General features: G+C 43.1%; 1 protein-coding gene across 1 annotated transcript in view; it reads left to right on the top strand.

Moving 5' to 3' along the window:
• Window positions 1-15,776, top strand: part of OXSR1 (oxidative stress responsive kinase 1) — an 87,332-nt gene that overhangs the window by 12,944 nt on the left and 58,612 nt on the right. The window contains exons 2-3 of the mRNA XM_014873671.2: window positions 6,182-6,294; window positions 15,634-15,742. Coding sequence (XP_014729157.1) covers window positions 6,182-6,294; window positions 15,634-15,742 — 222 coding nt within the window. The remainder of the gene's footprint in view (window positions 1-6,181; window positions 6,295-15,633; window positions 15,743-15,776) is intronic.

A 15,776-nucleotide genomic window follows, 5' to 3' on the forward strand; every position in this document is an offset into this window, starting at 1 on the left:
TGAGTCATGTTATGAATTCCCTTTGCTTTTATTAATGGTATTTGTAGCTGTTTTTGTAGATTGCATCTTTCATTTTGTAGTAAGAATGTGACATGTAGTGGGGAGATAGCTTGAAAAACATATTCAAGGACCATTAACATTGTTACTTCACTCTTCCTGAATCATGGGGCTTGTGCCAGCAAATTTTTGACATCCAGTGGACTCTTGTTACCATGTCCTGCTTGGGACCCCATGCTGAGTTGGCTAGAAATTCGAGAGTAGACTTTTTTTTTTTTTGCTAGCTTGTTTTTAGAAGCAGTCCATTCTTTGCAATGGGACTCTTCTCACCAGAAGCCTCAGATGAGGCACAGAAAATAGAGGCATCACTTTGCCTTCATGGAAATGGACCAAACCATGCAAGATTGGTCTGAATTTGGGATCCAGTATTTAATTTCTGGTTTAATTAGGTCTGTGTTTGCCCTGTACTCTGTAAGAATGCTTAAGAAGTTCTATTCCCAGTCTTGTAGGTTCTTGTTTTATTGCTGTATTGTCCTTGGAATGAGTAATCAGAGCAGGGCTCCCACAGCTCTTTGGCATGAAGCTGTCAAAGAGTTGAAGCATCCAGAGATGGAGCGAGCCTGCAGAGACACAAATACTGAGCCTGGGTTGTAAAGCATTAAAGGTCTCCTGGGCTTTGGGGTACCTGGAGCCTGAAAGTCATTGCTTGGTGCAGAGCAGCCTTGCAGGGAAGTGTTTTGTGTGCATTGTTCATAAGAGGAAAACCCGGGGGCACAATTATAAACAGAGCCTGCGTCACGAGCGGCTTTCTGGCACCGTGCTCCAGATAGTGGAGGATGGATTCCAGATCTTGCTTAAAAATAGAGAGGTCGTGTGTGTGCAGGGAAGGGTGGAAGCCTTGGGCAGGGTTGTGTCGAGGTGTTTGGCTGAGCATTGCCCCATGCTGAAGGAGACGTGGGAATGTGACTTATGAGGGCAGGTATGGAGAGCTGGATTTCCCCAGCCTCAGAGTTGTTGCTGTCTTCACCTGTCTAGTGGGAAGTTTGAGATGAGATGAAGCTAAATTGTACAGAAGTGTATGGAGGAAGGCCAAGGTTGGGACCAAAACTGGGAGATTTGATTAGTTAGTAAAGGAGAAAAAAAACTTACCATGTGAGTAGTCAAACACAGAGACAGCCAAAAATATTGTAGAAATATCTCCTTGTTAAATAAAATCCAGACTAGACTGAATTTGATGCTGAAGAACTTGATCTAAGTCAAGATTTGATCCTGCTTTCAGCAGGAGGATGGACTAGAGGTTCCTTCAAGCCTAAATGGTTCATCATGTTCATTTGACCCTGGGAAGGAATATTTCCTCTACAGAGGGGTCTTGATACTGCAGTAGGATTAGAGACTGATGCTCCAAGACTGTTAGGAACAGGTCCCCTGTTGATTGTAACAGCTTTGTGAGCAACTGAGTTACAGTGAAGGGAAACTTTTGCATCTGAGGGTGCCTGAAGTAAACTTAAAGCTTGGGTAACACTGTTTTGTCAGTTCTCCTTCCATGTAACTACTTCAAATTGCTTTTGCACGTGGTAGGAGAATATTATCCTGGAGCCAGGATTTGATGCTTGTCTTGTGACCCTTTGGTATGACTGTTCCATTGCTCAAGCAGATCCCTCTGCCAAGAGGATCTCTGACTTGCATTTGCCTGGGGAGAGGCATTGGTGCAATTCATCCCAGTCTTACTGGGAGAGCTGCAATGTCCTTATGTGGCTGCAGGGATTCAGTTAAATTGGAGACAAAGTGTGTAGGAACATGCTGTGTCCTCTGGTCAGTCCCCTGCCTTTCCACTCCTCTAATTATCCTTGAAATAATTGGTTTCCATTAGCTTCAGCTGAGATCTCAGAGGGTTTATCTTTATTTTCAAAAATGGAAGCTTCATGTAGATTGTGGAACTGTAGAAGAGATGGTATCCAGCCTCCTTTGAAAGCTGATGCTGGGCTTTGATGGGGACGTTTTCTCAGCTTAAGTTCAGCCTGGAGCTGTGCATGCTGAAGGTGCAGGGACCAGGGATCCAGAGGAGATAACCTGGAAAATCAAGCCTCAGTAACGAAGTGCTTGGGGACTTTTTTATTTGGGTTATTTTAATCCTTTCAGAAGTTGATTTTATTTCAGAAAGAGCCATTTAATCGTAGAAACATGAAAGAAGCAGGGGTTAGAGAGGGTATGTTTTCCTCTTAAGGCGGTGTTTTCTAAAGTAGGTCATGACCCTCTTATGCAGGAATTTTGCAGCTGCTATCCTAAGGGTTGGAACTATATCTAAGAGCCTACAGAGGCAAGAGCACGGGGTATTAAGCAGATCCTAATACCCATTTGGGGTCTCTTTCCTCCCTATCATCCTTCAACAAAATGACCTCCTGCTTTTCAGGAATAAAGCAGCAAGCATTTGGCTGTGCCTGGTTTTCATTGTTTTGCTAAGCTGTTATGTTGGAGGAGATTAACCAGGGAGCAAATTTTCTCCGAAAGCTGATCTTGAGAGAGGCGGAGGGAAGAGCCTCAGCACTGACCTTGATGAGTGTCTTGAGGTGGGGAGTGAGCGGGAATCCAGCACAGGAACATTAACCCTGTGCTGCCCACGTTGAGTCTGCAGTTGGCTCTGATTGCAGCAGATCTGTGACTACTGGCAGAGTTGGTTTGTCCAAATCGTGCTATCCTGGCACAAACTGCCCTTGGGGTTTTTCCTCATTGGATATTGTTCATGGCAGCCCAGGAAATCTCTTCTCTCCCTGCTGTTGCCCATATATTTGTTACCTACTCTTAAACTTTACCGAACTTCCTCAGTGAGCTTTTTCTCTCTTGGTGTCATCTCTCCCTGTGCTTGTTTTCACTTAGCAATGTCTTCAGCATCCTCGCTGCAGCTTCTCTCCTTTCTTTCTCTTTCCACCCTGGCATTTAGTAAACAAACCGTGTGGCTGCAAAGCCCGAAGTGCCCGTGTTGCCATGTTTCCTGAACTCTCCAAAGAAGCATGGAAAGCCGTCTTTGTTTGGTCCCGGCAGCACGGCACGCGGCTGCTGCCACCAAAGAGCAGCTTGCTTGTGGCACATCGTGCTGCAGCTTGGCTTAATCCTCGCTTGATACGCTTTTGAGATTTCATTGTTTCTCTATAATTAGTGCTACAGAGGAGCTGAAAGAAATGACGAATTAGCGGGAGAGGGGGGAGTGGGGAGAGCAGGTGGTGATCGAACTAAAGAGAGCTGCCAGAAAAGTAGGAGCAGCAGGGAATTAAATGGGAGGAGTCTCGAGTTCAGATGATTCCCTGCCATGTGCCCAGAAGGATTTAGTTTGGGATTTCATTACTGTTCAAATAATGCCATACACTCATAACAGATCGGGTCCCTGTAGGCCGGGGCATTGTCCAGCACTTAGTGAAAAGCAGTTTTTACCCTGAAGTCCTAGTGAGCGTTGATCCTGAAGACTCAAGGACTGCAAAGGAGCTGTGGCATGAGTGGTCCTGCTTTTAATTAGGCTGCTTCTATTGTTTCTGGTAGTAACATCCTAAAAGAATAAAACACAAAGCTGTTCTTTGTGTGGTGACTTCTTTAAAGCCCTGGACTTCATCTTGTGAAGGATTTGGTTCACAGTAATGATGTTGCATCTGGATTGTAAGAATCTGCCAGTTGTGCTTACACAGAAATCCTAGGATGTCATGCTGTGGGGGGAAGCAGGAGTATGCTGGTACTGTTGAGTGTCTGAGATATCCAGAAAGTCTTTGAACACAGATACCTGTGCTGATGAGGATGGTAGCTTTAGAGGTGAAAATACACACTGAGAAACCAACTGGGGAATGAAAAGGGTTGTTGTGACAAGACAATCCTCTGAGGTGCACAGTCATATATTCTTCCAGCATCTGGCTTGTTTTCAGCCTCTATTACTGTGCACCAAGACATTCAAAGAAAGAAGTCATAATACTGGTGCTTTGAATGTGTCAGCAGCAACATTTCTTCTGGGATCTAACTCTTTCCAAAGAACTGATAAAGTGTTTGTTTTTTGTTCTGACTTCCAAAAGGCTATTGCTGTTGGGAGGCAAGCAGTGCTAGGAAGTGCAAACTCACTTCTCCCTTTTGTCACCACTTCTGCGTGTGCTGCTCTCTGTCTTGAGCCTTTGTGTTTACTTTTTTTTTTCCTCCCACCAAAGAAGCAGCAGAAACAAAACAAGAGAAGCAGGTACTGGGTGGAGAGGAGTAAGTCAATGCCATCCACGATTTCCACTGAGCGGGAATTCATTTGTGCTGGGACTGCTGCTTTCATGCTGGATTCCTGTATCTGCTGGGCAGAGTGACTACAGGGGCTGCATGTGGAGGTTTGCTTTTGGGATGTTTGTCCTGTGCTTAATTTTGAGTATTTCAGCCGTGCTCCTGGCAGTCTAACCAAACTCTACTGTCAAAACCTTCCCCCCCACTTTGCTCTCTTTGAGCACTTTGTGTTAAATATCTGCACAGACTTCTCCATCTGTCATTTGCTCAAGAACCTGCTTACAGCACTCAATTTGTTTTCAAAGCCCCTTCTAAATATTCTTGCTGTTATTGCTGTCCTTTTCCTAGTAACTTTGTTTTACCTTGTGCTATGAATAGTCTCTGAAAAACAATGTGTGCAAGTAATAAATGGCCTCAGTCTTGAACTTCCTAAAAAAACATTTGCTTTGGGAAATAATAAAGCTTTAGCAACCTTAGCATTTTGTGTTCTGCACACATTTGCCTTCTGCCATTAAAATGTAAGCTCCTGAGTACAGCGAGTCCTGGCAAGCTGATGCTGATGTCCAGGGTGCACTGGCCATGCCATATCAAGTGAAGTCAAAGTCCTGTAGCTCCACTGTAGCAGGTACTGGTTGAAGATTAGAGGAGCAGAGTCCCACAGTTCAGGGTTTTTCAAATTATTTCAATGTGACTCGGAATGGAGCAGTTTTCCTCTATCTTTCAGGGCTGGGTTTTAAGCTCTTTGATTCACCTGGAACTCTGAGTTGATGCAACTTGGTGTGAAAAGACTCTTGATGCTGTTTGTAGGGAGCTTCAGTAGCCTTTGTTTGAAAATGGTTTTCCCCCTCAGTTTATGTCAATGTACTAGGGGAAAAAAAAAATCACAAAGCTTGTAAAAATGTGCTTTACCTGAACTGCAGAATCTGGAAGTTGTTTGTATGGTATTAAGAATAGGATAATCTGCTAAAATAGATGTTAGACCAAAATGCAGAATAGTTGTTTTCATTTCTCTTTATTTTTACTAGCATTTTTTTAGGTATTTGCAATAGGAACCTTTGATCTATTTTCCACATGTGCTACCCCCTTTTTTTTTTTTTATGAATGTGGATTTACTTCTTTCCAGTGCAGTGTGTGATTGTGGCGAACCATGATGAAGGTACAAAGTAAAGCAACAAGGTGTCCTATTGATGAGAGGTGAATGTTGTAAAAGCTTCTGGAGGCCAACAAAAATGGACTTAACATCAAATAGGTTTTTAAGTCTCACTATTGCAAACTCCCTTTCATGTCAAAGGATATGATGTACTGAGTACTTTAAATCCAGAGCTCCCTACTTGTAGCAGTTTGAAAGACTGTGTGTTAAAATGTGGTGTTTTTTCCCTATTGGAATTTAAATATTCTGAGGCTGTGGTTTTCAACCCAGAAACTGAGGCAGTGTGAGAGCTGGAGCTGAACGTGCTTGAATGAAACCCACCTCATGTCTTTGCATAAAATGAGGAGAGATGAGAACAGCAATTAGTGTATAAAAATATTTGAAAAATCTCATTAGTGTCAGTAGCAAAGAGTGGCTTGTTTTGACACTTTGGGGAAAACACATCAGGTTAAAAATCTGTGTGACCTCAGTGACATATCTTGTAAAAGTACATTGAGTAGAATCACTCTTCTATAAGGAAGCTGGAGTCTGGAGAGGGTTTTTGATCTGCAGAGGTGTAATGTTCCCTGGAAAGGATCATGAAGACCCACTTGTTTCCCTTCAGTTTGCCCAGCACTTGGATGTGGTGGTTGAGCCAACCCATGGAGCTGCACAGTGGGGAGTACCTAGAGCACTTTGACTGGGTTTTTACCTGGCTCTGCTCTCTTTAGGATCTGGCACTCGGAGTTTGGCTGTCTGGGCTCCCTCCTTTGCTGCTGAAGTCCCGAAGGTGTTGGTAACTCTCTCTTTTCCCCCCAGGCAGCGGAGCGACCGCGGTGGTCCAGGCAGCCTTCTGTGCTCCAAAGAAGGAGAAGGTGGCGATTAAACGGATCAACCTTGAGAAGTGTCAGACCAGCATGGATGAACTCCTGGTATGCAATCACAATTGTCTGGGGAGTTGTATTTCAGTTGTTTCTGAAATATCTCTTTGCTAAGTGCCTTAAAACCTTTCCTGAGGTGGGGTGAAGGTGAGGGAACTCGACTGGCTTCATTAGAGGCAGCTCAGTTGTTCTGGTTGTGGGATATGGTGCTTAAAATGTTAAAAGGATCAATTGTTGCAAAACTTCAGACTGTTTGTTTAGAGCTCAGCACTTTGTATAATCCCTTTGTTTTGAACTGAGTTAATGTGCAAGTGTGAAGCTCTGCTGTACCCATGAGAGCTCTGAAGTTTGAAAGGGATCCAAAGCTGCATGCTTTCAGAACATTTAAAATTTGAGAATGGCTTTGCTTTTTTTTCCTTTCCTGCAGTTCTTCACATTTTTTCCCTTCACCTGTAAAGAGAAAAACTGAATGAATTAGCTGTTGTTCCTAATCTTTCTGGTATTGATGCCAGCTAAAGGGATAACTGCCATATGGAAATCCCTGTAATTCTGAGTTCAGGACAGGAGACAGAGTCCTCTGGAGCTGTAGTGCTGTAATTTTCTGCTGCTCTGTGCCTCTTTACTCAAGGTTGTCTCAATGAAAAACAGATTTTTGCAGTAGCTGTGGCAGTAGTAGCTGAATTTCCTTTTTCTCATCTGGCTCCTCTATTGATGGGCTTGTTTTTTTCTGCTGTGTGTATGAGCTGGTGCCTTTGCAGTACAGTGCTTGTCTCATTCACCTCACATCTGGAAGGTCCCTGAATTAAAGCCAGGCAGACACAGACATTCCTGTGAACATTGAAGTGTCTCCACTAGAATGAGAAAGCTCTGTGGGGCACAACTCTCCACAGGAAATATTGGCATTATGGAGATGAGGCCTGGCACCATCTCTTCTTCTGAAGCACCTCTCTAGGATTTTTATAATCTTACCTTGTCTTTCTGTCCCCTTGAATCTCAACAACTTCTGTAGTTTACCTCAGGCACTTGTTTTGCTGCTTGCAATTAGAAGCTAGAACAGAAATGGAATTTGGGTGTCCTGCTACCTCTACATTCATACAATTTTCAACAAATCACCTAAAACACAGTTCCAGTTTCCATCTAGTGTCTAATGGTATCTGCAAATCTGCCCTGGTTAAGAGGAAAGGCCCTGTTCAGTCTGTCAGTGCTCCTGTGGAGGGTTGTGTGAAGGACTGGCCTGTGTTCAAATCCTCTTACAGCTCATGCAGGTATAGGAGGTCAAGATCTCATCTCACAGTTTGTCTTTGTCCTTATACCAACCACTGTTGTCCTTTTCCAAACGTTTTGTGTGGCTTGCCCATACTACCCTGCCTCAGTGGTGTTCCTGACTGCATTGTCAGGATGTAGTAATTGAGACTCTGATTCTTTGAGTAATTGCCAATTCTAAAACATTAGGTTCAGAAGGAGGCACTACATAGACTTGATCTGTAATTTTAGATAAGTACTTATAATTTCACACTTCAAGTTTCTGGCTGACCTGTTCCTCACAATGATTTTTCCTGTTATGGGTGGGCCTGCAATGTATTGCTGTGGCCAACTCTCGAGAGCTTTCAATTGTGTGACTAGATCTGGTGTGGGTCCTTCTCTGGGCTTAAGAATGCAGCTCTAAGTGTTCTTCAATTTAAAAGTCATAGAGGGGTGGAATGGCACAAAAATGGTTCTGAGCTGTAGCAGCTTCCAGGGGCAGAGGTTGCTGAGGTAGATGTGTTGTTTGAACAAGTGTCTTCCCTGGGTTTGTTCTGAATTTGTCAGTCTATTGGACCACCACTGTTGTTTCGCAGAGCAAGAGCCAAAAGAATGGAAGTTCCTGATTTTCCCAGCTCTGTGTGCTCTTACCTTCACTTCTTTCTATCTTGTTTCCATATCTGCTTCTACCCTAAAGTAAATATTCTCAAATTTTATGGTCTTGTAGACTCCCTTCATGGCAGTTTTCCCAATTAGTTTAATTAACTTCTCTGAGCACCTACTTTATATTGCAGGATTGTACCTTCCCCACCAAAAAAAAAGGTAACTGTAGATGGTTGCAGCTTACAGTAGTTTTAAGAAGCAAGTGCAGAGACAAATATGAGTTCACACTGCTGTGTGTTATGCCTCCACTTTGCTTTCTCCTCACACCCAGTGCAGTTAAAATCACAAACTGAGGCTTTCGTGAGCTCCATTATCCTTCTGTTGCTCTGAAGGCATTTGAGCAGTCAACTTATGGTGAACTCTGCTTTCCTGCTTGGGACCAGAAGAACACTTTTGGGTTACAGCACTGCCCACTTATTGGGCAGTGTGATAGCAAAGGGAAAATTGTGCTTAAATTATTTTTCTGCAATGCCTCAGACCCACAGACTTCTCTGTTGAAGCAAGCTTCCTTATTTGCAGAGGCTGCATAGCCAAGAGGGTAGAACAGTCTCACATTGCTTGGGAGAGGGAAGGGAGACCAGCAAACTGTAGTGCCATCCTTAAATGATTTGGTTCTTGTACACCTCTTTCAATGTCTGTGCTTCTTAGTGATTTGCAGTTGTAGTTATTGGGATGGAGGAGAAGAGGAAGGTTAATTTGGAGTGGGAAATTCAGAGTAAGTAGCTCTGTCACCAGCTGGATGGATGAGTGGCCTTGAGCTTCCTTTAAGCCTAACAGGTGTCCTGAGGCCAGGAAATCTGGGACTGTGTCCTTGCTTTGGAGAGGCTGTGCTTAGAGTGAATAAATGCTATGACTTGGCTCGTTAAAGGTATTGATCTTGATCCTTTTATCTCAATATACATTTGAGCTGTGTGGGTGGTCAGGAATAAACTGCACACTTTGCATATACTGTATGACATTCTAGGTTAATGCACTGGATTTATTTATTGCTGCTGTGGGGTATAGAAACTGCAGGAAGGGCCAGTTTTGTTGAATCATGAGCAAGCCAAGTCAAGGGCATTCAGCTCTTCAGCTGAAGTGCTAATTGCCGTGAAGAATGTAGACAGCAGGAGCAATGCTGTGCAGAGATGGGCCTCTTTCTAACCTAGCTACTGAATTAGGTGATGTTTGTCAGGAATTTATTTCTATGCTTCATTTTTCTTTTTCCCTTTTGCATGCTCCTAGATCTTTCCTAGACTGCCTGTGGGATTCAGATGACAGAGAAGTACAATGTAGTTTATAGGGATTCTTGCTCAGGAGTGTGACTGGGAGTGGAGTGTAAGGAGAGGTGGTCAAATACAATGTTGCCTATAAATGATCTTGGACTTGTTGATTTATTGCTGAAGTTCCACTTCTTGTTTGTCTTACAACCCACGGTAGTTAACAACCACACCAGTGTGGGTTTGCAAACAGTCTGCTTGCTCATGTGTTGTATTTCACAGCTGCACACCATTCAGAGCTGTGTTTTGCTCTCTTTTCTACTGTGGGTGCTGGTTGCTTTGCTGTTGCCAGTCCTTGAAACAGTGGTATAACATCTGCCTCAAAATAACCATTCCTCCAGCCTTTTTTCCTTGTATAAGTGTTTTCTTCTTTTAAAGAATTACTGATCTAAAAGGCCTTAAATCCTCCCTCTGTCCTACAAACTCTACTTCATTTTCATGCAATTAAAGCTGAGTTTTCTTTCATCCAGATGGAGAAGTTTTTTCTCCCTGAGTAGGAGATGACGTGGGTTGTCAGCTTAACGGTTACCAGGAATGTTGAACAGCAGAGCTATGGGATATTTCACATAGGGCTTTCCCAGCTAGGGGGAAATGCTGCCTGTTTATTCCCTAAGATGATTCAACAGGAGACAGGCTCTGGAAAAAGCATGGGAGATGTGGTGTTACTGTTCCTAGAAAGATTCCAAATTCTTCCTACTCCAGAGATTGACTGCCCTGGGCCTGACAGGTTTCACATAAGAAGTGAAGGTGCTATTCTTCCTATGGCCAGAGGGCAGTTAAGGAGGCTGAGGGAGCAAATTGAACTGAAGTTAAACAGAAATGTCCTTTAGAATTTCATGGAAATAACCCAGGGAACTTGCTGCCAATAACATGGAGATCAAACATTGTGCGAGATTAAATAAATCAACCTAGAGTTGAGAAGGTTAAATTAGATAGGATTTAAAAAAAGTATTATGAGCTCCCCTGGTTTAAAGCATAAGCCCACTGTTAACTGCCCAGGCTTAGTCAGAAGTCTACCCTCTGGGCAGATAATTGTATAACTGCTTTTTATAGGGTTTTTACACCTTCTTTTGAAGACTTGGACAGGATATTGAACTGCCTTTGATCTGATGGAGCACTTCCTACAAGTGGATTAACCAGACTATAAGGTTGTTGGGAACAAAGCAGCAGATTGCTGTGGAAGTAGTACAGATGTTTCATCCATGCCTGTCATCTGATGGGAATTGCCACTATAATTCCATTTCCAGGCCTGAGGACCTTCACACTTGCTCCAGGGAAAAGAAGTCCAAGTGTCGGTGCCAGGGAGTCTAATAAATGATATGTGATTTCTGCATGGTTATTTGATCTGCTGTGTTACATGTTCCTTGCATGCTGGGATTGCAGTTTAAGATTTAAACCTACACTGGGTAGAGCTTGGTTGTATTGTTTATCAAAGCAGCACCAACAGAAGTCTTAATTACTGGACTGGTTTATGTTTTGGTTTGGTTTTGTTTTGGATTTTTTTATGTCAAGTTTGCTATGAACATCAGAATTTATGGTGGGTGAAATCCTGAACATTGAATGTCTTCCCTCACTTGGACAGGATGAGCATGAGATAGTGCCTGTAAAGAGCTTCAGAGAGCTGGCAGCTGTCTGTGGGCACTGCACACACATTGACAGCATTGCTGAGCTGTGAGCACTGGCTATTGATCTGAACAACTGCAAGGGTCAGTGATGGGTTACTTGGGCATGTGGGTAAAGCAGTCACTCACCCATTTGCTTTTTGGCTGAAACCAATGAAAAATGGCCATGTAGGAATTGCTGCACCACAACAGTTCAGAAACACCTGCTTCCTTCAGGACATGTTCACTAATGCTGAAGACTTTGAAAGAGGCAGTGACCACAAAATGAGGCTGAAGAGTACCCATTAAAATGAGCAGCTGCTGAATGACTTGCCATGGCACTATTTTGTTCTCATAACTGAAGATTACTTAATGGATGAACTGTTTATCCATTTCAGAATAGTTTATTTTCTGCTGTTCTTGGGCTAATCTAACCCCTCTTTGCTGATGCCAGTTTAGCTTCTGTAGCCACTTGAGGCAAGGAGTTGAACTGGATGATCCAAGGAGTGGGAGTTGAATCGGAATCTCTGATTTTTGTGCTTTTCCTCCACCTTCATAAAAATGTCTTTTGAGTTAATTTTGGTAGAAGAACATGTTTGGGTTTGTGTGGTGTTTTGTTTTTTTTTTTGTTGCTGCCTCAAAAGACAAATGAATTATTGTCCATTTTGTAACCTTTTAGCTAAACTGCTAAAATTTCACTTGGAGCAGAATGTGAATGGTTATGGCTGCCTGTGGACTGGAGCTCTAAATCCTGCTTTAAAAGGATGAAGAGCAGCTTTAATGCCTTATCTCTCAGCTGAAATCTCATGGCATAAGATCTTTGCCAGCCACAGTTGAAGCATTGGTGTTTTCAAGGGGTCATCACATCTGACCTGCTTTGATTTCTACCCCATCCATGCTTTCCCTCACCACTTCTCTTATGGTTGTGATTCCCTTCAAACAGGGGTAGCCACGCTGAGTCTCTGGACTCCTCTGAAGCTGCAGGTAGCCACATGAAAGCACTCTGCTGCTGTGCTGTATCTCTCGAATTCATGTCAACATGTAGGAAGTAAAACTAAATACAGCACAATTTTTATCCTGGTATTTGAGAGCAAGTGCCTCTGAAGCAAGCCTCAGAGACAGATAAACACAGAGTAAAAGGTGGTGGTGTGAAAAGAAAATACCATTAAGAAACTTGAGCTGGTAGCTCCAACACAGCCTTACCTGCTGCTATTAATTCCAACTTCAATTGTGTGTCACCAGGCAAATAAACCCTCATCCAAACTAGCAGATCTCCAGAAGTATGTCTGACTTACAGGGGACTAATAGTTGCTTATGATTCTAGATTACACTTCACTGAAGTTTTATTGCTGTTTTGCAAGCCTTGAAATGTTTCTTTTATTGCCTGTAGAAGCACTGAGAACACTTGTCAGATCCCTTAATGGAAGCCATGGAAGCATTTAGAGCTAATCCCAGTCTATTTGCTTTTGGTGTTTGACAATAGATATTTTTAATATCTTGCCCAGGGTGAGCATGTAACCATTTCCAAACCATTGCCTGTGTCTAGACATGTTGTTGTCGGGAATTCATTCTCCATAGCTGAGCAGAAAGCAGAACAATTTATGGGAATTGGCAGGAAGGCATTCTCTCATCACTGAAGCCATGGACTGTGAGGGGTGCTGAGTGGAAGAGCTGCTTATCACCCACTGCATCTGTGCATGGCTTGGGGGTCTGCATCAGGTGACCCATTGTTGGCAGAGAGGGAATAAAGCAACCTTTCCACCTTCAAACTTGTATAGAGCACCCCAAATAAATGATTACAGCAGTCTGGATATCACTGAGATTTTTATTAGCAGTCTTCCACTGTAGTCTTGATGCTGGGGAAAATATGGGCAGCACAGTTGTAACTCTTATCTGGAGATAGCCTTCATAATTATTAGGGAGGTGGGAAGAGAAAACCTTTACCTGCTGGGATTTTGTTGTGTTTGAAGGGCAGCAAATTCTCCCAAAAGCTTTGGGAATAGCATTAAAGCTGAGCTTACTGCACACAAAATGGCTGTTGCTGCATTTTGTCCCTGCCTGCTCGAAGTATGCTTTTGAGCAGAGCTGCCCAGTGATCCTTGAGTGAGATTCCTGCTTTAGCTACAGCCCTTCTGCCCCTGCGTTTGTACTGCTGGAGCAGACTGTGGATGTATGACAGAATTGGCTTGGTTTCAGTTATGCCAGGAAGCATTTTAACCACAAAGCCCCTGTGATTTGCCACTATCACTTAAAACAATTGTATGGGTTGAGCTTTCAGGATGTTGGTACCCTCTTTGGGGGAGAACAGGAACCAAGCTTTGATGTAGCCAGTGTGAGATTAGCCTAGAAAACTGCTGAAAATTAAATGGGGGGTGGGAGGGAAAGTCTGCTTGGCTGCTGCTTCTTCTGATTGGTAATAATGTAAAAACACTGAAAATCGTGGGCTGTGATGCAATTAATTATTCAGAGCTGTGCTACACTGTGTGAGAAATGGATTAATCTGCCTGTATTATACATCCACTGGCTGACAGAGGTGTTTAACTGCACAGATCAGGTCTGTGATTATTTATTTTCCCTCTTTATGCTTTGGTGCACATGACAGACTTGAGCTGCTTGTTTTTTTTTTTTTTTTAGCTGTGTTTCCCAGCCCAGGGAGCAGGCTGTGGTAGTGAATGAGAGAGGAAGTTCTTGGAAAACAACAGTAAAATGGTAACTGTCACCAAATGCCTGAAAATTTCTGTAGTACAGGGCTGCTTGAATGGCAAACATCTCACCTAGGATCTCAAGTAAACTTGGTCCAGACTTTGCTACTGGAGTACAGGAGGTAATGAGACATACACAAATATATATTAAATATGCAATGTTTGTATGTATTTCTCATACTACTCTTTCAATCTCCCAGGGAACTGCTTCAAAATATTTTGAGCAGTTCAGCTGAAAAAATATGTAGCCAGCTCCTCTAGATATTTTCTGAAAATGGTGGATTTGGGGCAGGTCTGGCTGATGGGATGGATCAGTCCTGCTTGCTACTTTCTGCCCTGGTTTCCTCTGGTGCTACTTGATCTTGTGTAGTATTTTTTTAAGTGTCAGAGAACTACAGAAAACTCCAAAGTTGCTGATTTATTTCCTTTGTGAAAAATGACTTGACACAAGTGAAAGTTAGCAAGGAAGGGAGCTGGAGCTGTCAGAGTAAGCAAAATATATTGTTCTAGGCTGTATTTATTTTCACAGAGTATTTTTTTAGTCAGAGTATGCTACATGGAGATGAATAGCTTATTCCCCACTCTTCAAATATCCTTTCCTGTTTAGAAGGATTCTTCTTTAATCTGCTTGTTAAGTTTCCTGGAAAGTTGATGCCTCTCCTGGGGAAGCAGAAAGAGGAACCAATTGCTTTGGATTCCTCAAATGCACCTACTCACTGAAAAGCAGTGCTAAGTGGATAAATCAACATGAGCCTGTTCCTTTAGAGCTGTGATTGCCAGCTCAGGCCTTGCCAAGGGGAAGCCAGTGGCTTTACTCTGAACTCGGTCACAAGCAGAGCTATGTACAGGAGCAGGAGGAAAATGTGCCACATTTGTGGGGTGTCCTGGACAGGAGTGAATTCTTCTCAGAGCTCTTTCTTGTACTTCAGTGCCAGGGAAGTCTTGTGCTTAGAGGAAGGGAAGGATGAAGGGGTGAAGGGCCTTTACTCTTTTTCTTGTATCCTGTGAAGGAATGCTGTAGTTGAGAGCAGAAGTTGAGGGTGTGAGGGGGTGATTGTCTGGGGTGGGTACAATTTGTCAGGTTGGGGGACTTGGCTGAAGCACCAAGGCTCAGCTGGGTGCAGTGCAGGGTGCCAGCCTTGGCTCAGTGGATGGCTTTTGTCTATGGACAGCCAAGAAACTGAGTCTTTCTGTCCCAGTTGGTGATTTGTGCTTGCATAATTAAATCGGTCAATGTTTTCTGTGGTGCTGTTTCCTCCATAACCTGGGAAACCTCCACCCTGAACCCATAACCAAAAATAAGACTAAGCACAGTCAAAACTCAAAACAATTTAATATCTCAACATATTTCCTATTGTCCTCAACTGGTAGTAGCTACTGACTTTCTAAACTCAAAGTGATCTCTTTCCTTCCAGTGTGACCAAGGATACAGCTGTCCTTTGTGCCTTCAACCTAATTGAGCTAAGCCATCTGCTTTCCTTCTGGGAAGAAACATTAGGAATAAGAGGCCTTTTATCCCCAGAGGCCAATATTTCCCTTTCTCATCCAAATGATAGTCTTCAACAGATTAAGCATCTGTTGCATAGTATTTAACTGAAAGAAGTCAGCATGAACTTCCTAGGCCACAAACCAGAGTGAATTTTGGGGAATATTCTGTTGTAGCTGTGTTTTGATTGCCACCACCTTGATGACCCTACCACGGGTTTTCTGGTTAACGTTTTCTTCTAGACAGACAGGAAGAACACCCTAAAATAACTTTTGGCTCTAGTATGGTGTAGCCTGAGTGTTTCTGGATTTTCTGCATTTGCCTTCTAGGTATCCTTTTTTCTTTGCACCATCTTTGTGTCTTGATGAAGATTACTTCAGTGCCTGAGGAGTAATAAGCACTGTGTCCAACTGCTAATGTTTTATTTTTCTTTACAGAAAGAAATTCAAGCCATGAGTCAGTGCCATCACCCCAACATTGTATCTTACTACACATCGTTTGTGGTGAAAGATGAGCTTTGGCTGGTGATGAAGTTACTTAGTGGAGGTGAGTGGTCCAAATTTCATTACCCTAAAGGCAG

Source organism: Sturnus vulgaris, chromosome 1 (assembly GCF_052056855.1).
Source record: "Sturnus vulgaris isolate bStuVul1 chromosome 1, bStuVul1.hap1, whole genome shotgun sequence".
NCBI lineage: Eukaryota > Metazoa > Chordata > Aves > Passeriformes > Sturnidae > Sturnus > Sturnus vulgaris.